This window comes from Erythrolamprus reginae, chromosome 2 (genome assembly GCF_031021105.1).
Source record: "Erythrolamprus reginae isolate rEryReg1 chromosome 2, rEryReg1.hap1, whole genome shotgun sequence".
NCBI classification, from domain to species: Eukaryota; Metazoa; Chordata; class Lepidosauria; order Squamata; family Dipsadidae; genus Erythrolamprus; species Erythrolamprus reginae.
In genome coordinates, this window is record NC_091951.1 from 141,512,842 (window position 1) to 141,536,991 (window position 24,150).

At 41.4% G+C, this 24,150-nt stretch overlaps 1 protein-coding gene across 1 annotated transcript in view; it reads left to right on the forward strand.

Annotated features, from left to right (window-relative positions):
- The first annotated feature begins 630 nt into the window (after positions 1–630).
- The window catches only part of NTN1 (netrin 1), a 137,046-nt gene continuing 113,526 nt past the window's right edge, over positions 631–24,150 (forward strand). The window contains exon 1 of the mRNA XM_070735923.1: positions 631–1,651. Within this exon, the coding sequence (XP_070592024.1) occupies positions 631–1,651 (1,021 nt within the window). The remainder of the gene's footprint in view (positions 1,652–24,150) is intronic.

Sequence of the window (24,150 nt, forward strand, 5' to 3'; positions counted from 1 at the left end):
AGTGTGCCACTTGCGCTGGGGCAGCGGTGAGTTATGCGCCCCCCAAAACACGCGTGTTTTCCTGGCAGGTCAGAGTCCCAGCGCCAAGGCTTGGGGTGGAGGGAGTGGGGGATCCATGCGCTAGGGGAGTTGACCTGCTCTCTCTCTCATTCTTTTTCTCTCTCACTCTCTCTCACACTCACACTCTCTCATTCTCCCTCACTCTCTCATTCTCTCTCAGGCTCGCTCTCTCTTACTCTCACTCTCGCACACACTCTCATTTTCTCTCACTCTCTCACACTTTCTCTCTCTCTCTGTGTCTCTCTCCCTCTACCTCTCTCTTTCCTCCCCTCTCTCTCTCCCTCTCTCTTTCCCCCCTCTCTCCCTCTCTCTCCCTCCTCTCTCACTCTCACACACGCACTCTCATTCTCTCTCTCACCCTTTCTCTCTCTCTGTGTGTGTCCCCCCCTCTCTCTCTTCCTCCCTCCCTCTGTCTCTCTTCCTCCCTCCCCCTCTCTCTTTCACTCACACACACACTCTCTCTCTCACTCTTACTCACTCTCACTCTCTTTCTCTCTCACACACCTCCTCTCTCCTTTCTCTCCACAGGCTCCCTTCCCTCAGCGCCCACCCGGCAGGCAGGCAGGCAGGATGTCCCCGGGCGGCTGGGAAGCCCTGGTGGCCCTGGCGGCGGTGGCCTGCCTGGCCGAAGGGGTGCGCGGCGGCTACGGCTTGAACATGTTCGCCGTGCAGACGGCGCCCCAGCCGGACCCCTGCTACGACGAAAATGGGCAGCCCCGGCGCTGCATCCCGGACTTCGTCAACGCCGCCTTCGGGAAGGAGGTTAAGGTGTCGAGCACCTGCGGCCGGCCGCCGTCGCGCTACTGCGCCCTGGCCGAGAAGGGCGAGGAGCGGAGCCGTAGCTGCCACCTGTGCGACGCGGCCGACCCCAAGCGGGCCCACCCGGCCTCCTACCTGACCGACCTCAACAACCCGCACAACCTGACGTGCTGGCAGTCGGAGAGCTTCGTGCAGCACCCGCTGAACGTGACGCTGGCGCTGGCGCTGGGCAAGAAGTTCGAAGTGACCTACGTCAGCCTGCAGTTCTGCTCGCCGCGGCCGGAGTCGATGGCCATCGCCAAGTCCATGGACGGCGGCAAGAGCTGGGTGCCCTTCCAATTCTACTCCACGCAGTGCCGCAAGATGTACAACAAGCCCAGCCGTGCCGCCATCACCAAGCAGAACGAGCAGGAGGCCATCTGCACCGACTCGCACACCGACATGCGGCCGCTGAGCGGGGGACTCATCGCCTTCAGCACCCTGGACGGGCGGCCCTCGGCCCACGACTTCGACAACTCGCCCGTCCTGCAGGACTGGGTGACGGCCACCGACATCAAGGTGGTCTTCAGCCGGCTCCACACCTTCGGCGACGAGAACGAGGACGACTCCGAGCTGGCCCGCGACTCCTACTACTACGCCGTGTCTGACCTGCAGGTGGGCGGGCGCTGCAAGTGCAACGGGCACGCCTCCCGCTGCGTCCGCGACCGCGACGACCACCTGGTCTGCGACTGCAAGCACAACGCCGCCGGGCCCGAGTGCGACCGCTGCAAGCCCTTCCACTACGACCGGCCTTGGCAGAGGGCCACCGCCCGCGAGGCCAACGAGTGCGTCGGTGAGTTTATTCTACTTTATTTTATTGGGCGTCCCTTTCCTTTCGCTGGCCCGGCAGGTTTCGAACTTCCAAATCCATTCGCTGGTCGGTCGCTGGTTTCGCCCGATTAAACCCCAGTTCGTGGGTTGTAAAGAAATTTATTTATGTGTTTGTTTATTTTGTCTAGTACCTATTGGAGGTATGTAAAGTTATAATATTCATATACATGATACTAGTAATAAGAAAAAAAAATAAGAAGAAACATTAGATATAATAATATTTATATAAACGATGCTAGTAAAAGAGAAACATTAGGACAAGGGACGGAAGGCACGCTGGTGCACTTATGCACACCCCTAACTGACCTCTTAGGAATCGGGAGAGGTCAAGAGTGGATAGTCTAAGGGTAAAGTTTGGGGGGTTAGGCCCGTTGGCAGGCTTGGGCGAAAGGACTCCTGAGTGAGTTTGTATGGAAGGGCTGCGGACCCCGTTTCAGCGAGATCTCTCTCGATTTAGTGTGTGTGTGTGTGTGTGTGTGTTTGCGTCTCTCTCTGTGTGTGTTTGCACGCACTTCTAGCAATAGCACGATGCCACCAAGGCTCTTCATCCAAGAATAGCAGGTTGACTCAGCCTTCCATCCTTCCAAGGTAGGTAAAATGAGGGACCCAGATTGTTGGGGGAAATATGTTGATTCTGTAAACCACTTAGAGAAGGCTGTAAAAACACTGTGAAGCGGTATGTATGTATATAAGTCTAAGTGCTACTGCTGGAACAGAAAAGCCACCCTTTTGCTTTATGGCAAAGGAATCAAGAAATCATCCTGCTTAAGACGGCCTTTCTTTCTCACACAGGGCGGAAACATTCTGGAACTTCAAAAAAAGAGACTGGACAATCTTTTGCCTGGAGTTGAATAGGCCGGGTTTCCTGCTTGAGCAATAGCATTTAGCAATAGCATTTAGACTTATATACCATTTTTACAGTGCTTTACAGTCCTCTCTAAGCGGTTTACAGAGAGTCAGCATATTGCCCCCAACAACCGACTTTGAGAGGATGGAAGGCTGAGTCAACTTTGAGCCTACTGAGATTCCATGTGACGAACTGCTGGCGGCCAGCATTCAGCAGAAGTAGCTTGCGGCACTGTACTCTATCTACTGCGCCACCGAGGCTCTTGCCATTTCTTTCTTTGATTCACAATTAGGTTTTGCGGTTAGGATTCTAAACCCTTCCAAGATTCAAGGTTTGGGCTCCTTCCTTCCCTCCTTCCTTCCTCCCTCCCTCCCTCCCTCCCTCCCATTTTTCTTTCTTTGCTTTTTTTTCTTTCTTTCCTTCTCTCTCTCTCTCTCTCTCTCTCTCTCTGGCTCGCTTCCTTCCTTTTACTTTTTCTTTTTCTTTTCTCTTTCTTTTTCTTTCCTTCCATCCTTCATTCCTGTCTTCATCCTTCCCTCCATTTTCTTTCTTTCCTTCTCTCTCTCTCTCGTTCTTTCTACCTTCATTCCTTTTTCTTTCTATCCATCATTTTCTTTCTTTCTTTCCTTCCTTCTTTCTCTCTCTCTCCCCTTCCTTCCTTCCTTCCTTCCTTCCTTCCTTCCTTCCTTCCTTTCTCTTTCCTGCACAACCGGTCCATTTGAGTATCCAACTGCCAGGTCTCCGATCTGAACCAGGGAGCTGTAAACTTTCTAGAGTCCCGCGTGGGCCTTCTTGATCCTATTTTGCGGCTGCCGTGTCACTAGAAGCTGAAAGGGGGCTTGGCATGTGACCAGAGGGACTCCCCAGCCCTCGGGGCAGAACTCTGCCTGCCATAAACGGGGGGGGGGGGGGGGGAGGAGGCGATTGGGAGGCGTTTGGCCTTTTCGCTGCCCCATCGGATTCTCCCACCGGCTTCTGTTGCCCCTCCTTGAGGAGCTGCCTACGGGAAAGCTGAGCGTTGAAGTCCTTCTCCGAACGCAAGTGAAGGGGGCAAAAGTTCCCCAAGATGTAAGCCGGGTTAGAGGGCGCACAAAGCTGATTAAAATTAGTAAGGGGGGGGGGGAGACTGGTGTAATTTAACGGGGGGAAGACAGGAGTGAGATACATTTACAGATGCTTCACCCCCCCCCCCCCAAAAAAAAATCCCCCAAACCACGCGAATAGACTGCCTCCACTTTCCCGGGTGCTGAGCGACCTGGTAAAATGGGCAAAGTTTTACTTCGATAGATCCTCGAGTTTGAATTGGAGACCGCAGCAGAACAAAAACTCGTCGGCAAGAGCGGTCCAGTGCCTCAAATCCTTCCTTCCTTCCTTCCTTCCTTCCTTCCTTTCTCTTTCTTCTTTCCTTCCTTCCGCTCTCTCATTCTTCCTTCCTTTTTGTTTCTTTCCTTCTTTCTTTCCCTCTCTTTCTCTCCCTCACTCCTTTCTCCCTTTCTTTTTCTTCCTTCCCTCCCTTTTCTTTCTTTCCTTCTCTTTCTTTTTTCTTTCTCTCTCTTCTTCCTTCCTTTTTTCTTTCCTTCTTTTGCTTTCTTTACTTCTCTCTCTCCCTCCCTTCCTTTTTCCTCCCTTCCTTTTTCCTTCTTTCCTTTCTTCTTTTCTTCCTTCCTTCCTATCTTTTTCTTTCCTTTTTTCTTTCTTTCTTTTCTTCTTTCTTTCTCTCTCTCTCTTCCTTCCCTCCTTCCTTTCTTTTTCTTCCTTTCCTTCTTTTTCTCTCTCTTTCTTCCTTTCTTTTTCTTTGTCTCTCATTCTTCCTTCCTTCCTTTTTGTTTCTTTCCTTCTTTCTCTCTCTCCTTCCATCCTTCCTTCCTTCTTTTCTTCCTTCCTTCTCTCCTTTCTTTCTTTCTTTATCTTTCTTTCCTTCTTTAACTCTCTCCATTTCTTCCTTCCTTTCTTCTTTTCTTCCTTTCTTCCCTCCCTCCTTCCTTTCTTTTTCTTTCTTTCAAGTGGAGGAGATTGGGAGTCCAGGAGCTATTTCCGTTAGGCACTGTAGTATTTTGGGGAGAGGTTCTGTTGTGGGGAGAATCTAGAGTGCCTTGCAGAGGCTGCTTGTGACACTGGTGATTTGAATCGGGTTAATGAAAAAACAAAGGAAACCACCACTATTGGTCTTGGGGGGGGGATCCTTGGTCTTTCCAAAGGGCAAAGGGAGGCAATCAGCAAGAGAGAATGGGCAGAACTGTTGCAGAACTGGTCAGGATCAAAGCAAATAGGAATTATTCAATCCAATCAGTGTTACCTGGTTGGGTAAGGAAACACCTGAAAGCAACCAACTGAGCTCAGAGGGCACCATTAGAGACTCCCGAATCATCCCATTTACCGGCAAATATGAAGCACGAATAAGGACTGTTTAAACTTGTGGTGTGCTTCACCTTATTATGTATTGTTTTTACCTTGCTGTGAGCCGCCCCGAGTTTGCGGAGAGGGGCGGCATATAAATCCAATAAATCTAATCTAATCTAAATCTAATCTTAAAATCTACATAAGTGCTAGAAAGAGGAAACAAAAACACTTCAGCTGCTGCTTATTAAAAAAAACCCTGTGGTAGTTTACTTCTCCACCATCTGTCAGTATCAAACCTCTGTGAATGTAGAATGAAGAAGACAGTTTTACTGCATAGGCTTTATATATATATAAGGTCACATTGGGAAATTCCCTGTAAATGTCTAAAACTTTGCAACTTATTTACTATGCAGCTGAAAGTAAGTTCTACTAAAACCAATGTTGCATTTTCTGAAAATCAGGAATAATGCTATCTTAAGGGAATTATTAAAAATTAAGTGCCGTTACTGCCAGTACAATTCTGTCAAGAAGCTAACACTAAAATATGTGTCAAACTAATAAATGTGCTTCCCTCCCTTCTTCCTTTGTCCCTTTCTCTCTCTGTCTCTCTCTCTGTCTCTGCCTCTCTGTCTCTCACTCTCTCTCTGTCTCTCACACACACGAGAATATTCAATATTTGAGTTGCAATGCTTATAAAGGGACAAACCTTCCTAGAGAATAATTGTTTCAATTATTAAAACCTATTATTGAAAAATATAAACTTCCCCCTCTGATTTGTATTGAAAAGAAGGAGAGAATAATCATAATTTGAACCAAATTATTCCATTCTTTCAATTTTCAGAGCTAGGAAATAGATTTTAAATCTAGATACATAGGAATTGTTGTGTTGCCCCCACAAGAGCTGTATGTTTTCTGGACATCCCTTGTTCATGAGAGAGGAAAAGGAAGAATGGGAATTTTTTTTGCTAAGATAGTTTTGATGCACAGTGTGGAAAGGCAGCCTGTTGCTACTGGCTGTCTCTAATGGGTTGTTTCCAGTTGGAAGAGCTCATTTGCTGCCCTTGAATCTGCTGGATCCTAACTAACTAACTAACCCTGTCCTGACAAGGTTTATCTGTCTCCTCCATTGCAGCACAACCAATTCAGAATGCTAATTGTGTGTCTGGAATTCGTCACCATCCTTTTTGATTTCTTGAATCATAGGAATATTCTGACCTTCCTGAAAGTTTCTCCCCTCCCTGCCATTCTTTCCCTATATTTTGGTGACAGTAACAGCTGCAAGGAATGGAAGTAAAGGTGCTTTTAATCCAGGTTTCTAAGCAGGACACAGTAACAATTCCTTTCTTATATATTGATCACCAATCACCAATATTAGTTGTGGGAGGAAGATTGATGAGATCCAGGTTTATGGTAACTCAGTTGAATCAGCCATTGTCTCTTAGTCATCTATCTCCCAGGAGGAATAATGCATTGTATACATTATACAATATATACAATGCTTTGAGCTACTAGATGAAAGCCAGGACATAAAACTAATAAGTCACTGCAGGTAGCTTTACTCCAAAGACAAGCCTATTCTTCTTCTAAAACTTTCAGGGTGGTGATAATTATTTCATTTGTAGTTCAGTGAATTCCATAGCTTAATTATATGTTATGTGAAGGGAATATACACATACACAGATATATATATATTTGTTGTGCTTAGCTCTGGCCCAGCTCCTGCCCTAAGGAATGTGCAGGTGGATGGGGGGGGGGGGGAACATCCACATGCTGCAGGCCTGTTTTGCTCCCGATGGAATCTGCCGACGAAGCCTCCTCTGACCAAGGAAGCGTGAGTGACAGGGAAGAGGGGAGTTTGGCAGACAGCCCAGGAGGAGATCAGTCATCTGTATCATCCCTGGGTTCTGAACAAGAATTAATGACACATCCACGCATGAGTAGAGTGATGCATAGGAGACAACAACTGAAGGATTATTACAAGAGAAAATGAGGCCACCTGTGGTTAGGTGCTGTAATAAGTGCTACAGATAAAAGTGCAGCTTGGTGTTTTAGCCTCATGGCAGTTTATCTGATTCATTGTTTTGACAAGATCGTGGTTTTTGTGCTGTTCAAGATTGCGTGGGGACTCTCTGGACTTTAGAATTGGACTCAATTTCCCAGTTATTGGATGAGCAATTGGATTGCATTTAACCTGTGCCTTGTGTGTACCAGAAAATCCCTTTGACATTTAAAAAAGGAGCTGTTTCTGTTTTTCTGTTTATAAAAATTTTTGGGTTTTCCTTTTATCATGTGGTGTGTGTCTTCCTGGACTAATTACCCTGTAATTACGGGCGGTTGAAACACGCCAGCAGAACATATAGTCTATATCCATTTTTCTTCCACTTGGAACAAATAAATTGACAGCCAGGAAGAAATTTAGGTGATAATGTGCTATGCTCCCTGTTGCATATGAACCCCAGAATTTGAGAAAAGTTAGTCGGAAGTTTAGCATCCAGATTTTTTATATCACCTTTTAGTAATTAAAAAAGGGCATAGGGCCTTTCTCTATTACTACCTTAAAGTCTTTCTTATGGTCCAACTTTCATAGCCACTGGACCATAAGAAAGGCTGAGTGCCAAAGAATTGAGGCCTTTGAACTATGGTGCTAGGAAGGATTGAGGGCAAAAGGAGAAGGGGACGACAGAGAATGAGGTGGCTGGATGGAGTCACTGAAGCAGTAGGTGTGAGCTTAAATGTACTCCAAAGGATGGTAGAGGACAGGAAGGCCTGGAAGAACATTGTCCATGGTGTCTTGATCGGTTGAACATGATTTCACAACTAACAGCAACAACAAAAACCTTAAAGTGCCATCTACTCCTCTTTGCAATGGCCACAAAACCAGGCTGATGCAAAATCAGTTGCCCCTGTTGCTAATCCCTGTCCTGTCAAATAACATTGTCTTGATCTGTGAGATGTCATTCAATTCCAGTTAAGGCTTGTCTTTTTCGAGATTGACAGCCCTTCCCTTTCAGCACCCTATCAGCCAGGGAAGAAGGCATTCAGCACCAGGGTGCTGTACTATCAGTAGAGCAGGGTTGACTTCAGAGCTTTGCCTGTGTTTCTCTAGGCAGATTTGACAGCCCTACATCCTACTTAAAAATCGTTCAAGTTAAATAAGTGAAGTGAAATGAAATAAACTAACATATAGGGAATCTTTTCTGCAGTTTCTCAAATTGACTAGCTGCTAGACAGTCCTGTCAAGTTTTTTAAAGGGTAGTATTATTCAATCTGACACTTATAAGGAAGCTGGAAGATATGCGTTAACATTTCAGTTCAATGTTCTCCATTATTTCTGGAAACTTAAAGCAAAATAAAATAAGGCTAATATATGTTCAAGCAATGTTAATATGGGGAATTGCATAAATGCACCCCCTTCCTCCCCCAAACAAAACAGGAGTAGTGGGTTCTCTTCACTTCTATTTTGTAGGAAGCCTACAAAGAAGTTGATTTCAAAAGTGTCTTGGTGTGTGCTGTATGCTTGAGTGTGTGTGTGTGTGGGGGTCACATACAAGTCTAGTAAATATTATTATTATTATTATTATTATTATTATTATTATTATTATTATTATGTCAATACAACACAGCAAACGAGATCACTATGCTGGATTTCATATTTCATCACCAGTTGGATGCTTCCCAAGCACCTAGGACTGTGTGATGTTAATAATAATAATAATAATAATAATAATAATAATAATAATAATGTTCATCCAAAATGTATCTCTGATCACAATGACTATAGGTAAACTGACATTGTGCCCCAGATAATAAGTGGGAAAGTATCACAAATTATATATCTTGAAGCTGTGATGTAAAAGTGTTGCTTCAAGGATGAACAGCAGAGGTGCAATACTACTGATTCAGTCCGGTTGGGTGTACCAGTAGTGGTGGCTGTCGGTGGTTTGGAGAATCAATAGCGGTGGCAGCACAAGACTCCGCCCACCCATCCAAAAGCTGCCATTTTATTTTTTAACCCTCTGCGCCTATGCAGAAGGTGAAAAAGCATGTATGATGTTGGTCCATGTGAAGTGAGAGTGCATGTTCAAATTGCGTGCTTCCGAACCAGTAGGGAAGGTAAGTAGATTTCACCACAGGCGAAAAGGCTACCTTTATTCTCTTTAAGCCATTTTCACTTATGGTCCAGGGATGAAATGAAGACCACACTACGTGATCAACTGAAGAGGTGGAGGCCACCAGGGCATGATAGTGACCCCATAGACTGCAGATAAGGACAGGACAATCTCTTTGATATTCTTAAGTATGACATCAAATGAGAAAAATAATATGGCAATGAAAAAATGGGCTTCACTATGTTGAAAGCACAGCTGGGTGAACTAAATGAGATTCCTCCTTATTAAGTTTTTGTCGGATACTTTATTTATTTATTATTTTATAGTAGAATTTTTCATTGTACATTTGTTGAGTGTTTTTATTTGTTCCAGTCTCTGGTCTATGATTGTAATAAACTGACATGAATTGAATTGATACTTCAGAAAGATATTGTTCAAGATCAAAAAGAGATAAACTGAGTCAGAAGAGAATAGGGCTCTCGCTTTGTATGTCTCACTCTACATTTACGGTAAAGAATTAAAAGTTCATCCCTTGAGCTTATGTTATCTTTACTGACTTAATTTAGATTTTGATACATTTTTGATAATACTTGCAATGATTGCAAAACTCAAAAATATGACACCTCAAAAATACAAATAATAACCTCACAGATTATTTTCTCCACTCTTAAATTAATTGAAAAGACATTGCATGTTTGGGGGCCCTCAGAAAAGATAGCAGAATAGAAAGTTCCACTCTACTAGTTTAACTTTAGATTTTTTTTCTTGTTTAAGTGCTTCCAGGCCAACCCTATCATTAAGCTGAGAGAAGTACAAATTTTGAAGGCAGCAGATGGCCAATTAGTAAACTTTTACCGCTGTGAAACTTTTTTCATTTTAAGAATGTGAAAGTCTCTAGTAGGCCCCAACATTTCTGAAGCTTAGTTTGATATGAATGTTTAATAAACTGCATTATTTTTGTTATTTTCTTTTAAAAATTTGATGGCACAGGGAAGCTCTTGGACTGGATTCACATGAGTACAATTCTCCCTGTGCCATTCTCTTTCTTTGAATTCTCTTTCTACCCTTTAACATAAGTCTAGTTTTACTGCATCACTTCCACAGGCTGGCATATGAATTTCTTTACCATTTTATTTATTTGATTTTTTAAATCCTGTCTTTCTTACCTTACAAGTAAGTTACTCAAGGCAGCATATATACATAATATCCCTTCCTCTTTCTATTTTCCCCACAACAACTCTGTGAGATGATTTGGGCTGAGAGAATATGTCTAGCCTAAATGTTTGTAATGTCAAGACAAAATGCATGGCTTACTTTGCCCTTGATATTCCATTTATTTGTAATAACTGAACTTGGGTTTGATAGATATTGGGAACAATTTATTTTCAAGTTATCTGCAGCATCTGGACAATTCCAGTTATTCTGTAAAATCATAATCACCCAATATTTTAAAAATAATAATTTTGACTTGCTCACCAAACCTCTGCAATAATAAAACAACAAAATATGGACCATATACAGTTCTTTTAGCTGCCAAAGACATTTGTCCTTAGAGAATGAATATAGTTCAACCTGCAGAGATGGTATTTTTATTAGGTCTTGTGCAGCAGTGCAAGTAGAAAGTATGTGACACCTTAAGTCTATTTATTGTTTCATAAGTTTTCCACTTTCCAGTCCTCTAGATTGGAGCAGACTGTGATTGTTCTGGGAAAGGAAACTTATAAATGCTCAATGTTGTTGCTGGAGAGGAAGAGAGAAAATGGGAGTTGGGAAAAGAAAGATAAGAAACCAACAGACAGATTACTTGTTGCCTACTGTATTTATTTAATGATTTATTTAGTCACACTCTGAAGCAATGTTGTCTTTCGACTTCTTATCTTTCCTCTCATCACTCATACATAATTTGGAGAATTCTTCCAGCTAAGGACAGTTCCTATGGCTGCCTAGATAGCTCAGCTGAGATACTCTTTGGAGTATTACTTACAAGGTGGAAGGGGAACAATCGGCCTACTCCACCTTGGGTGCAAAGTGTTCTCCATTAATAATGAATATGAAGGAGAAATGATTAAATGTGTGAGCAATAATCACACTGATTCTGTTTTATCTTATTAAGAATACATCTTGTTTTTCTGCTACCATTTTTGAGCACAAGCTTTCAAAATAAAGTTTGTGTAGACTTCCATTTGAAAAGGGCTGTGTTATCTAGTTACTTTTGTATTACAAGCTAAATTCTGCAGCATTGTACCCGTGGTATCCTGGCTATTAAGGTGTTTGGAACTAAGAAGGAGCAGCTGCAATTTAGTCTAACTATTGCAGAAAAAACCCCAATAGCAAACTGATTTTGTGTTTTTAAGCACCTTTTTTCCCCTCCTGAATATGTTTGAGCCATTCAAATATTATAGAGCTTCACCCAACACAATGGAAATAGATTGCTGCTTCCCAGAGAAGTTTCCTTACTTCTCTCTCTCTCTCTCTCTCTCTCTCTCTCCCCCTCCCTCCCTCCCTCCCTCCCTCTCTCTCTCTCTCTGTGTATGTCTCTCTTTGTGTACTCACACAGGCACACAAGTGTTCACCTTCAAGTGATTCCCGGTAACTAACTAGAGAAGCCCCTGTAGTTTTCTTGACAAGATTTTGAAAGTGGTTTGTCCTTGCCTTCTCCTAGGGTTGTGAAAAATTGGCCCAGGGTTACCCAGATGGGTTTCTGTCTAACGCAGGACTAAAAATCACAGTCTTTTGGTTTCAAGCCTGGTATATTAACCAGTACACCAAACTGGCTCATCACCACTACAGCTAGATATGCCTCACTGGATATACTTCCACACTGCTTCAAACTGTCATCCAACTCTCCAAAGTACTGTAGATTGTAGATTGGGAAATGGAGGATGGGATGTGTCCATCTATTTTAGCCTGCAATGTGTCAGTGAGAATGTTCCTTTATACTTCATATTATATTTGTATGATGGTAATAAAATATGCCTATTAGATATATGTATTTTCAGTAGAAGTCTCCGAGTCTTCAAAGAGGGGCAGCATACAAATCTAATAAATAATCATAATAATAAATAATAGAAAGCAAATAAAAAAACAAATAATATATGAGTCATGCTTATATCAAAACAAGATGTATACATAAACATCTGGATTTTTTTGTGCCTTAAAATCAGTTTTGACTCCTAGTGACACAAACATAGACATTGAATAGACATTCCTGTCCAAATAAGGAGACCTTACACTGTTCTGAATAATTGGTTGCCCAATCTCTTCCATGGAACACAGGCTTCTTGGCCTGCTCTTAGGTGCTTTAGAGCAGAGGTCCCCAACCGCCGGTCCGCGGACCAGGACCGGGCCGTTGGGGTTTTTCAGCCAGTCCGCGGCGCCGCGGACTGGCGCTGGAATTTGAAATGAGAAGTGTTGCTGCTCTACAAACATAGGGCAGCAACAGTTCCTTAAGGAAAGGCAGGAAACAAAGGGGCCAATTGCAGGCCCGCTTTCTTCCCTGCTCCTTAAATCCCAGATTTTCTCCTCCCCGCCCCCCGGCAGCCAAACGTTGTTTAGCAGCCAGCGAGTAAGGTAAGAAAATCGTCCGGGAGGGGGGGGCTGGGCCTGGCAGTGCAGCTCGCTGCCGGGCCTCTCCTCTAACCGTCCGTGGGGTGGGGCACTGGGGTTGGGGGCCACGACCGGTGGCCGTGGAAAGTTAACAGGCCTAGTGGCGCAGCCGGCTCTAGGCCTCTAAGCGTGCGTGGGGGGGGGGCGACCACGGGCTTCCAAAAGGCAAGCGGCCTAGCCTCTTGCTGCCCGTGGAGGGGGGGCGCCGATGCCAAAAGGCAAACAGCGCGCCCCGCCGCTTAGGCTTTTGTTGCTTCTGGAGGGGTGGGCGCCGATGCCGAAAGCCTCAGCGAGGTTTGGCTGCCGGGGGGGGCGGGGAGGATTAAATCCTCCCCCCCCTCCAGGAGCAGCAAAAGCCTAAGTGGCGGGGTGTGCCCTTTGCATTTCGGCATTGGCGCTCTCCCCTCCAGGAGCAGCAAAAGCCTCAGCGACGGATCGCGTCGTTTGCCTTTCGGCTCCATCGCTGAGGCTTTTGCTGCTCGTGGAGGGGAGAGCGCCAATGCCGAAATGCAAAGGGCGCACCCCGCCACTTAGGCTTTTGCTGCTCGTGGAGGGGAGGTTGGCGGTGCTGATACCAAATGCTTTCCCTCCGCGGTGGGGGGTGCAGGGCAGGCACAGGCAGCCCCAGGAGACAAAGAGTGAATGAGAGAAAGGAAAGAGAGAGAAAGGGAGGGAGAGAAGGAAAGAGTGAGAGATAGAAAGGATAGAAAGAGGGAATGAGAGAAAGGAAAGAGACAGAAAGGGAGGGAGAGAAGGAAAGAGTGAGAGATAGAAAGGATAGAAAGAGGGAATGAGAGAAAGAGGAAATGAAGGAAATGAACCCCACCCCCATATGACCAAAGCCCCCCCACACACACACACACACACCGGGCCATGAAAAACTGGTCTAGCTTAAAGCCGGTCCCTGGTGCAAAAAAGGTTGGGGACCTCTGCTTTAGAGAATGGTTAATTACCTGGACCAATCAATCCCTGCAAGTTTTCTTGGCAAGGTTTTTCCGGAAGTGGTTTGCCAGCTGGTTTCATGCCAGAAGCAGGATTAGAATTCACAGTCTCCTCCATTTCCAGGCTTATACATTAGCCATTAGGCTAAATGGCTTTCTGCATCCTGTTACTAGCTCCCTCATGTAGTCTTTAACCTTTCTCATATCATTTTTTCCTCTTAGAAATATATATTTACTATATATATATATTTATATATATATATTTACTATACTATGAGAAGGTGGTGGCACTTCAACTCCAGCGGTCCTTGGAAGAAGCCGATTATCTAGGTCCTCAACAGTCTGGATTCAGGCCCGGCTACAGCATGGAAACTGCTTTGGTCGCGTTGATGGATGATCTCTGGCTGGCCCAGGACAGGGGCTTGTCCTCTGTCCTGGTGCTCCTTGACCTCTCAGTGGCTTTCGATACCATCGACCATGGTATCCTTCTGCACCGGCTGGAGGGGTTGGGAGTGGGAGGCACTGTTCTCCAGCGGTCCTTGGAAGAAGCCGATTATCTAGGTCCTCAACAGTCTGGATTCAGGCCCGGCTACAGCACGGAAACTGCTTTGGTCGCGTTGATGGATGATCTCTGGCTGGCCCAGGACAGGGGCTTGTCCTCTGTCCTGGTGCTCCTTGACCTCTCAGCGGCTTTCGATACCATCGACCATGGTATCCTTCTGCACCAGCTGGAGGGGTTGGGAGTGGGAGGCACTGTTCTTCAGTGGTTCTCCTCCTACCTCTCTAATCTAATATAAATAAAATATTTGAAGGAATTTAGTTCCTAGGAAATATATTGAAAAGCACTTCTGGGATAGGAAGACTTGCTTTTCAGAATGAGATACCAAGTTTGCTGACATTTTAATCTACTCCTGATGAAGAATGTCCTATTTGGGTGTTTTACTGCTGAAAACACTTAAAAGTTTCTTCTGAAGCAGATGCTTGCAACACTTCCCAAGTTTGTGGTTGGGCTCAAGTTTAGGAAAACTAATTCAGCGGTCACAGCCAGAGGCATAAGGCATTTGTAATTTAAAACGACAGCAAATAAGGATTGAGAAAACCAGCCCCTTGATTCTAGTTTGTATTACTACTATCCTATGAGATCATTCCATGGTAATGAAGCAAAAGAAATATATTGGACATCTTCCTGAGCCATTAGAATCCAAAGGCCCAGAAAAATTATGCAATACAAGGTTATTTAAGGTTTAATACTTCTCTCCCTCTTTCCTTCTCTCTCTCTCCACTCTCTCTCTAAAGATAAATTATTTGACTCATTTAGAGCATAGAAAACATTTAGGGAAGGAACAAAGTATGGGCTTTTAATTTGAAGAAAATCATTTCTTACTTATTGGATGTTTTTGCACATTAAATGAAATTTTAGCTTCAAGGATTGTGCAAACACAATCCATGTGGTTAGCGCATAGTTCAATAGATTGCGCAAAGTCAGAAAATTGGACAATTAAGTAACCCGTGATTAGGTTAACCAACAAAAAATATGTCATTTGAAAATAGCAATTATGTTTTGGGGAAATACATATTTATGAATCTAAACTTTAATTAAGCACTATTTGGACCTCGGTCGGAGGGTGAAATGGAGTATACTGTTTACATTAAAATACTGCAACATATTATGCCAATTGTTAAAACTCCAGCATGAAGAAAGCAAACAACAACTTTAAGTGGAATGGGTTCCAAAAAGAAAATAAAGATGATCCAAGCAAGCCTTTCTGAAAAATAAAACATAAAGCTAAAGTCTTAGAAATATTAATCATTACAGTACTCCCTACCTAATTTCAGATAACAAGAGATCAAACTCTGAAATATTTGGTAGGTTTAGTAAAGCAAGTGGTGGTTTAAAAAAAAAATTATTATATAGTTAAAACTAAGATTTTAATAAGTATTTGGAAATGAATCAGCAATTTACTGTATGATGTACTGGCTCCAGATTTGACATGGAATGTTCTAATGCTCTGTATTGCTAATCAGTAATTACGGCATTATATTTTGTATTACATTCAGTTTTCAAGTAGTGCATTTCAAGTAGTGAAAGCAATGGTACCAGAATGTAATTGACGATGGCAAGATTATTTGTTTAAAAGGTGCAATTCAAAAGATTATTTGTGCAATTCAAAAGTCTGAGGTTGTAACATAAGCCTTAAGTTTATTTTTCCTTTTTGTGAGGGGTGTGAAAAATAAAACCCTTCTCTTTCAACTTCTCAGGTTGCTGCAATGATAATTTCTGGTAAGATTTTCCTTTTCAGGGAGGAAATCTAAAAAGTATTGCCATAAAAGAACATTAAGTGTACTTAGTCTGCTTCTGGAGGTAAAAATAAAATAACAGCTCACAGGTCTTTTTCATATGCGGTACTGTAGGCTATGGAGTTGGGAGTCACTCCATCACTCCCTTTGAGTATCAGAATATGTGTGCAACATGCTAGAAGTGCAGAATTTTGGCAACAAACAACTCAAAGTGGATTGTGTTAAATAATGAAAGTACTTTGTAAATCACAATTATCTACAAGAACTTTCCCTGAACTTTCAACTGATGTCACTTTAGTATTGGTAGAAGAAAATAGTTTGAACGTCTTAAGAATTTAGGGGAAATTTGTTGGAGGTTCTTTTAATTCTGTTTGATGCTATCCAGTAACATCTTCTCCAGTGCTTAGAGCCCTAGAATTCGACAGGTTAATAGGGTCATATTATTTGTGATATGCTTTTGGTGGGAAAGGGCATATTGATCCCTTGTGGGAAGCCCCTTTAAGTGCCCTTTGAAAGGGTAAACAATTTAGAATTGTAATTTATCTCCTTTGGACTGTAGCAGCTGCAGGAAGGGTACTGCTGTGATTCTCATTAACACCTGGGAGGGTAGAAGTGAGTCAGCTCTGCCTACCTACTCACCCACTCACCCAGCCAGCTGGAGCACCTTGCAGTGACCAATTTATTAGCTCATTAGAGCAAAGACATTCTCCATTTTCCTCTACAGAACCTCAGATAACAACATGATGAGTTTTTTAATTTCCTCAAAAAAGCAAACTTAGGTTTTATTGGTTTTAGGGGGGAAGTATCCAAAAGTCATTTTAGAGCAAATTTGTAAAATTAAACCAACTTTCTAGTGATCAGAGAAACATACAAAGTTTTAAGATCTTCTGATCTTTTCATCAGATAAACTACTACCAAGAAGAGACTGGAGGAGTAGCAATATATATACACCCATTCTCTCTCTCTCCCTCTTTCCCCACACCTCTGAATTCATCAGAGGCTCAATTATCTTCCCAGAAGCATTCCATTCAAGTTTATCCACATCAGAGGTCTTCAAACTTAGCAACTTTAAAACTTGTAGAATTCTTTATTGACCAAGTGTGATTGGATACACAAGGAATTTGTCTTGGTGCATATGCTCTCAGTGTACATTAAAAAAAAGATACATTTGTCAAGAATCATGAGATATAACACTTAATGATTGTCAGAGGGGTCAAATAAGCAATAAGGAAAATTAATATTAATAAAAATCTGCTCTGCTGACTGGAGAATTCTGGGAGTTGAAATCTTAAAGTTGCCAAGTTTGAAAACCTCTGATCCACATAGTAGTAATAATTAGGGTCAGAAGGAAGTTTCAGATGAAAGTGTAAACTAAAAGAGCAAGAATTGATTTACTGTAAATTGCAACCCTGTACAGTACAGGTTTTTTTTTGGGTGTGTGTGTGTGGCGTAAGATAGGGTTAATTTCTATAATTATGGGATTATAGAAAACAGATTGATATATACAAATTAGGTTGCCAAAACAGAATTTTGAATAGTTTAACTTAAAATCCCAAGTAATTTCTCTGCTAATAGATTCTGTGTGCTTTGATTGCCAGCATATTTACAAAAAAAGAGTCTTTACATGTATTACATATAACATGCAAAAGACAAATTCCTGCATCCCACGCAGAGCAACCACGACTCATCAAAAAGCAAAACAGATCCCCCCCCCTTGTTTTCCTCCTCTAAAGCTAATGTCCCGGTGTGGCTTATAGTGCAAATAAATATGCTAATCTTTTGCTGAATAGATTTTTAAGATACTTTTTTCTGACAGAAGAAAAATAACTACATTTGGGAGAAGACTAATAAAATGAACTTTATAGTTGTTGTGATTCAGTCTGAGGCTCCTCAGGGAACGGCTGGAACTCTGCCGGCTCCATGCTCAGAGGGGGAGGATGAGGAACAGGAGGAGGAGGAGGACCAGGCAGACGAGGAAGAGGAATGTCAGGACGAGGAGGAGGGAGAACAGCCTGAGACCCCCGGGGGGGAGCTCTCCCCAGCGAGTAGCCTGGAGTCATTAGATGAGAACGCACAAGCCATCATAGATATGAGGCAGAGAAGGGCAGCACAAAGAAGGGGACAATTAGCCAGGTATTTCCATCCCTAATAGGCAACAGCTGGGTTTGGGTGTGGTTCTCCTCAGAAAGGTTGAAAAAGCAGGCCTGCTCTTCCTGTATTGTGGAGAGTTATCTTTTGAGAGTCCTGTGACCTTGCTTCGATCCTTGGCGTCTCTGATTCTGGCTTGTGGCCTCGAAGGCTGAAAACTTGGGGGAGGCGTGGGTTTTATTATCTACAGTGGTGTGTGTGCCAGCAAGAAGCCTGTTGTATTGTCTGGCTGTCGTGACTCTTCTGTGAAGCTTCATAGCATTCCAGTTTGTAAGAACAGTTTTTGTTATCTGTGTTTGTTTTCAAAGATATAAAATGACTTTGCTTTTTACCAGCGTGTCTGGCTACTCTTTTTAGTTGGTGTTGATGTTTGGGGGAACCCAGACAAAACAATAGTTCATTTAAAATCCAAAGGATTAGACCAGGGGTAGGCAAAGTTGGCTCTTCTATGACATGTAGATTCCCAGAATTCCTGAACTAGCATGATTGGCTCAGGAATTCTGGGAGTTGAAGTCCACAAGTCATAGAAGAGCCAACTTTGCCTACCCCAAGCTAAGGTGTTAGATGGCAACATGACAAATCTCCTGATTGCTCCTCCTCCATTTCCTTCTCCTCCTCCTAGAGGCAAACCTATTCATTAGAGATATAGTAATGAAGGCTACTTCATTTCCTTCTCATCTTTGTCCTACTGAAACTGTTTCCACACAGCTGATTTTCTAGAACAAAGTAAGTTTCCTTTACACTGATGACTTCAGTCAATCAGTCAGACACTGTTGTAGAATTAAGGACAGAATAGTCTAAGGAAGAGCAAAGGAGCAATCCACATCAACTGAGGTAATCATTCGCCTCATCAATGTTATTTATTTCCCAGTTACTGCCTGGGTTTCCTAAGATGTAATAATCTGTGGTTTGGTTAGTCATAGCTTTTGAGTAAATAATAATCATGCAATATGCTAAACCAAACCAAATGGTTTAATACGGCTTAACAAAATGTGGGAATAACTTTAGCAACACAGACATACACAAACAAGCCTTATTTATAATCAAAGTCAGCATAACACAAATCAGCACAGGCCTAAGAGCTCAGAGTTTAATTAGAAATGATGATTGGGACAAAATGAATTTAATTTCATTAAAAGGAAAGGAAACAAAAATTAAAAAGCCTTTTTTTTGTAAATTACATCAGAAATTGATAGAATTGGAAGTTGAGGATATTTGTGTAATTGGGGATTTTAATGGTATAACTGATGCTGTTAAAGGCTATAAAAGTGTAAATAAAAATTTATATATAGAAAGGAAAGTGCTTCCAAAAACATTCCACTAAATGTGTGAAGAATTAAATTGAGAAATTGTTGGAGAATGAGAAATAAAGATAAGAGAGAATATACATTTTACTCCAATGCCCACTAGAGATGGTCTAGAATATGTATGGCCTGGGCTAATAGTAAAGTAGAAAATTTAAAAAATCAGATTAAAATAGATATTAATGAATGGGCAGATCACAACCCTATAAATTTTTTTTGGGAAAGGTGAAGGTAGAAAAAATAAAAGATGGATGTTGAATATGCAATTATTGAAAGATCAAGAATCTATAAATTGGATTTAAAAAGAAATGGAGTTATTCCTTAAAGAAAATAATAATCAAGAAACTTCTTTGCAGAACTGATGGGACACAGCTAAGGCAGATCAGAGAGGGTTAACAATAGTTTATACATTTAGAAAAAATAAAGAAAAAAGTTAATGTAAAAATGAATTAATGCATAAACTGAAAAATTTAGAAAAAGAATCTCAGGATGATCCTGGAAACCAAACTACAAGACTACAAATTGAGCTAACTAAACATAAATTAGAATTATTGGATCAGGAAGAGGTAGTAAGGAAACTAAGAGCTGCAAAACAAGATCAATTTGAAAATGCAAATAAACCAGGTAGATGGTTATCTTATAAACTGAGGAAAGAAAAGGAAAAAAGATTGATTCAACAGTTAACAGACAAGAATAAAATATTACACCACCAATTAGGAAAAAAGAAAGAGATAGTATTAGATTTTTTATTATAAAGAACTATATGATAAAGAAGATATACTAAAATATTTAGAAGACTCAAAAATTAAGCCAATAGGTAAAGAAGATAAAAATGTTACATAAAGAAATAACTAAGGACGAGTTAGAACATGTAATTATGAAACAGAATAATAATAAAACCCCCAGACCAGATGGATTCCCAATTGAATTTTATAAAGCAACGCTTCATATAACAGGAGATTTATTATTAGGAATTTACAACAATACACTAAAAATGCTGTATCTGCCCTATCTTGGCAAGAAGCCAATATAACATTGTTACATAAAGAAGGTGCAGATCCAGATCTGTTTATCTTTGCTAAACACCGACTACAAATTATATATGTCAATTATAGCAGAGAGATTGAAAAAAATACTAAATAAGACAATTCATCCAGATCAAATGTTTTTCTGCCTGATAGACAAATATGATATAACAGCAGAATAACTTTGAACATGTTAGAGTATTATGAAAGCTATAGCAATAAAGAATTTGTAATGTTGTTTTTAGATGCCAAAAAAGCTTTTGATAATTTAAATTGGGACTTTTAAAAAAAGATAAATAATATATACTCTAATCAAAAAGCAAGGATGTTAGTTAATGTAGATTTGATGCATACATTCGATATTAGGAAGGGAATGAGACAAGGGTGCCCACTCTCCCCTTTAATATATTGTCAATTATGATTTAATTTAGACATGTTAAAAATATCCCTGTATTACAATATGCAGTGGTTTTCTAGCACTTTTTAAATACAACAATTTTGTTGTGTATTATCACAAAGGTTTGCCAAGTCAAGTACCAGCCTCTGGTAACAGCAAAATGGTCTGTGGCCAAATCAAAATACAGTATAGGTAGTCCTTGAATTACAACCACAATTGAGACGAGAATTTCAGTTGTTAGGCAAGGCAGTTATTAAACAAGTCATGCCCAATTATGCAAGCCATAGCCATAGCTGCTAAGTGAATCACTGCAGTTAATTGAATCTTGTGGTCATTAAGCAAATCTGGCTTCCCCCATTTACTTTGCTTGTTAAAAGCCATCTGGGAAGGTCAGAAATGTTAATCACATGACTCCAGGATGCTGCAATGGTTGTAAATACATGTGGATTGCCAAGCTCCCAAATTTTCATCACATGAAAGTGAGTAATGGTTGTAAGTAGGAGTGGGCTACTGCCCAGATGGGGAGAACACAGCGGGGTAGCAAAAATGGAGCTGTGTCGCAGAGCACCCAATTTGCACTGAAATATATTGAAAGAAAATGCAGGACCTCTTGCATAAGCCACGCCACAGTGTGGTAGTAAAAAAATTGGTAGCCCTTCACTGGTTGTAAGTCACTTTTTAAAGTGCTGTTATAACTTTGACTGGTCACAACGAATGGTAGAATAATTAGAAATTGAGGAGAGCCCTGGTGCTTTTGGTCTCTCTCATATTTCGAATTATGTTCATCATGATTGTTTACTGTTCCTTTCCTGTTCTAGCATAGTAGAATCAGTTCTGGGTAATGCTTAAGGTTGGCACCCTGAAGCTAAAATAGTTTTTCTTCAAAGGAGTAGGAGGGGTTGTTGGGAAGCAATTTCTGGCAGAGCGAGGATGAAGCAGATATTGGAAGCAGGATGGCTTTGCACAACTGAATTCTGACCGTGTGAAGATAAATGTAAACAGTGGCTTCTGTTTGCACATAAGAGCTTTCTGGACCAGTAGAGCAGGCCAGTATGTGTCACCGTGTTTGAGAGCCGAGAAGGGATAAGGGTGAATTTGGGTAGAAGAGAGGTGGGGGGGGGGAGGCTTTCCTGATCATTTTGAAATGAATTGAACTATGCAAAAGCTCTCAGGATGCTGCTTTGGAACAGACACCAGCCCCTTGTAACACAACTAGTGAAATTTAAATAGCAACTTTCACACTGGAGCAAGTGGAACAAAAGAGGAAGTATAAAACAGACTTGAATAGGGTTTTCTTTGTTTGTTTTTGTAGCTCAGCTAATATTTCAGCTATTGTTCTGCCTAGGAATGTGGGGGGGGGGGTTTCCTTCAGAATTAATTTGAGGGAAACATGAGAAGGTTCAGGGTTGTGTGAAAGTTGCCCCTGTCCTTATTCTAGCTCCCTGTTTTCCCTGGCAAGTTTTGAGGCAGGAATCTCTTTGGTGATAAAAATCTAAATAGTGGTATGATTTCCTAGTATGTTTTGGAGATTTATGCATTTACAGTTTAAGCTTTCACATCTCTATCAAGTAAATCCTATCTTGTTCATTTATGACTGCCATTTCTGGATTGCCTTTGGTCACACACCAAGTGTATGGGGAGGGGGGAACAATAAATAACATTTTATGATTCCCAAATTTCCTATTCTCTGCATAATTTCTACATTTAGATTAGATTAGATTTATTGGATTGATATGCCGCCCCTCTCCACAAACTCGGAGTTTTAATATTATTTTTCAAGCATTTTAGGTTATGTGCAAAATTTTGAGGTAGTTACAGGTAGAATAATGTTTTGATTAAGTTGGTTTTATGGGCAGCAGCATTTAAAGTTTTGAGAATTCAGCTACCACTGCATTTCTTATAATTGCGTCAGAAATAAGTGATAAATAAATTTTAAATCAGAATGGAATAATTTAAAAGGTGTTTTTGAAGTTGTAAAATGCACACTGAAACAAAAGGTTACAAGATGAAACAGAAATATCAAGTATAAATAAAAATGTGCTGGAAGATCCATGGGCCAAGCTAGCAATTTGTTGGGCTGAGCTTATATGTTCTCCAACTACAAATGACTATGAGCAGCAATGAACATTAAGGTGACTATTGTAATATCCTTTATGTGAACAAATTGATATTTTATTTATTTATTTATTTAATTTTACTTCTAAAGAAGACATGATGATAGCTTTGTAATACAGGAAAAGCCTATTCCATTGTCATGATATGACAAAAAGAGAGAGAGAGAGAGAGAGAAATTAATTATTAGAGCCGCATATAGAATAAATAAATTAATAATGCATTATTAAACTGCACAGCAAATCCCAGCTCATGCAATCTGTCTCACTTTATATTACCACTTTAGTTTGGTACAGCTTCTTCTCCCAGTTATAAATTATTGGAATGCATGTAAAATTGTCACAATCCAAGTATAGGAACTGCCCTCATTTGTTATGCCCATCTTTCTCAGCTTGATGTCTACAAACAGTGATGTTTGGAGTTTTACCATGTAACCTGTGAATTTTGGAAGACGTATAGTCAACATATTTGGAGGGCACCATGTTGGGGAAGATTGTCTTACACTATATGAAAGGGCATCTTAAGCTCAGACAAAATCCAGACATCCATAATATCCTGTTCTTCACTGGCTGCAGCTGTCTTTGTCAGCAGGAAGTTGCTCTTTACTAGTTGTTATTATTTATATCTCTCTTCCGTAGTTGCTAAAACAACTAAATCATAATTGGGATAAAGTGAAATATATATATATATATATATATTTGTTTTCATAGATTTTCACGGGTACAGGTATGACGGTCTTGGCATATTCGGGTTTCTTCCAAATCCTACACTGGAAGAAACCGAATATGCCAAGACCATCATATACACCAGGGTGATTCGACACAAAAATATGTAACCCTTCCCTGGTGCAGAGCTGAAGGGATTGGATACTGTAGCCTAGAGGATAATTCTCTGCCTTACAAGGCAAAGGTTGCAGGTTCAAGTCCCAGTGGGTATGGCTAGCTGATGAGGCCAAACTAAGGCCGAAATAGATCTATCCTAGTCTCCCTTAATTTTCAAATTCAGCAAAAAAAACCCCATGTGACATATATATATATATATATGTTTTCGTAAATTTTCACGGGTATATGTATGTAGATTGTTCTGAGTTCGGGTTTTGCCCTGTGTAATGTTTTGCATGTCTATGCGACGTTTCGGTGAAATCACATTCACCATCATCAGGCTGAAGTTCCAAGCTTCGTGTTGTTGTAAAACAACAACACGAAGCTTGGAACTTCAGCCTGATGATGGTGAATGTGATTTCACCGAAACGTCGCATAGACATGCAAAACATTACACAGGGCAAAACCCGAACTCAGAACAATCTACATATATGTGTGTGTGTGTGTGTGTGT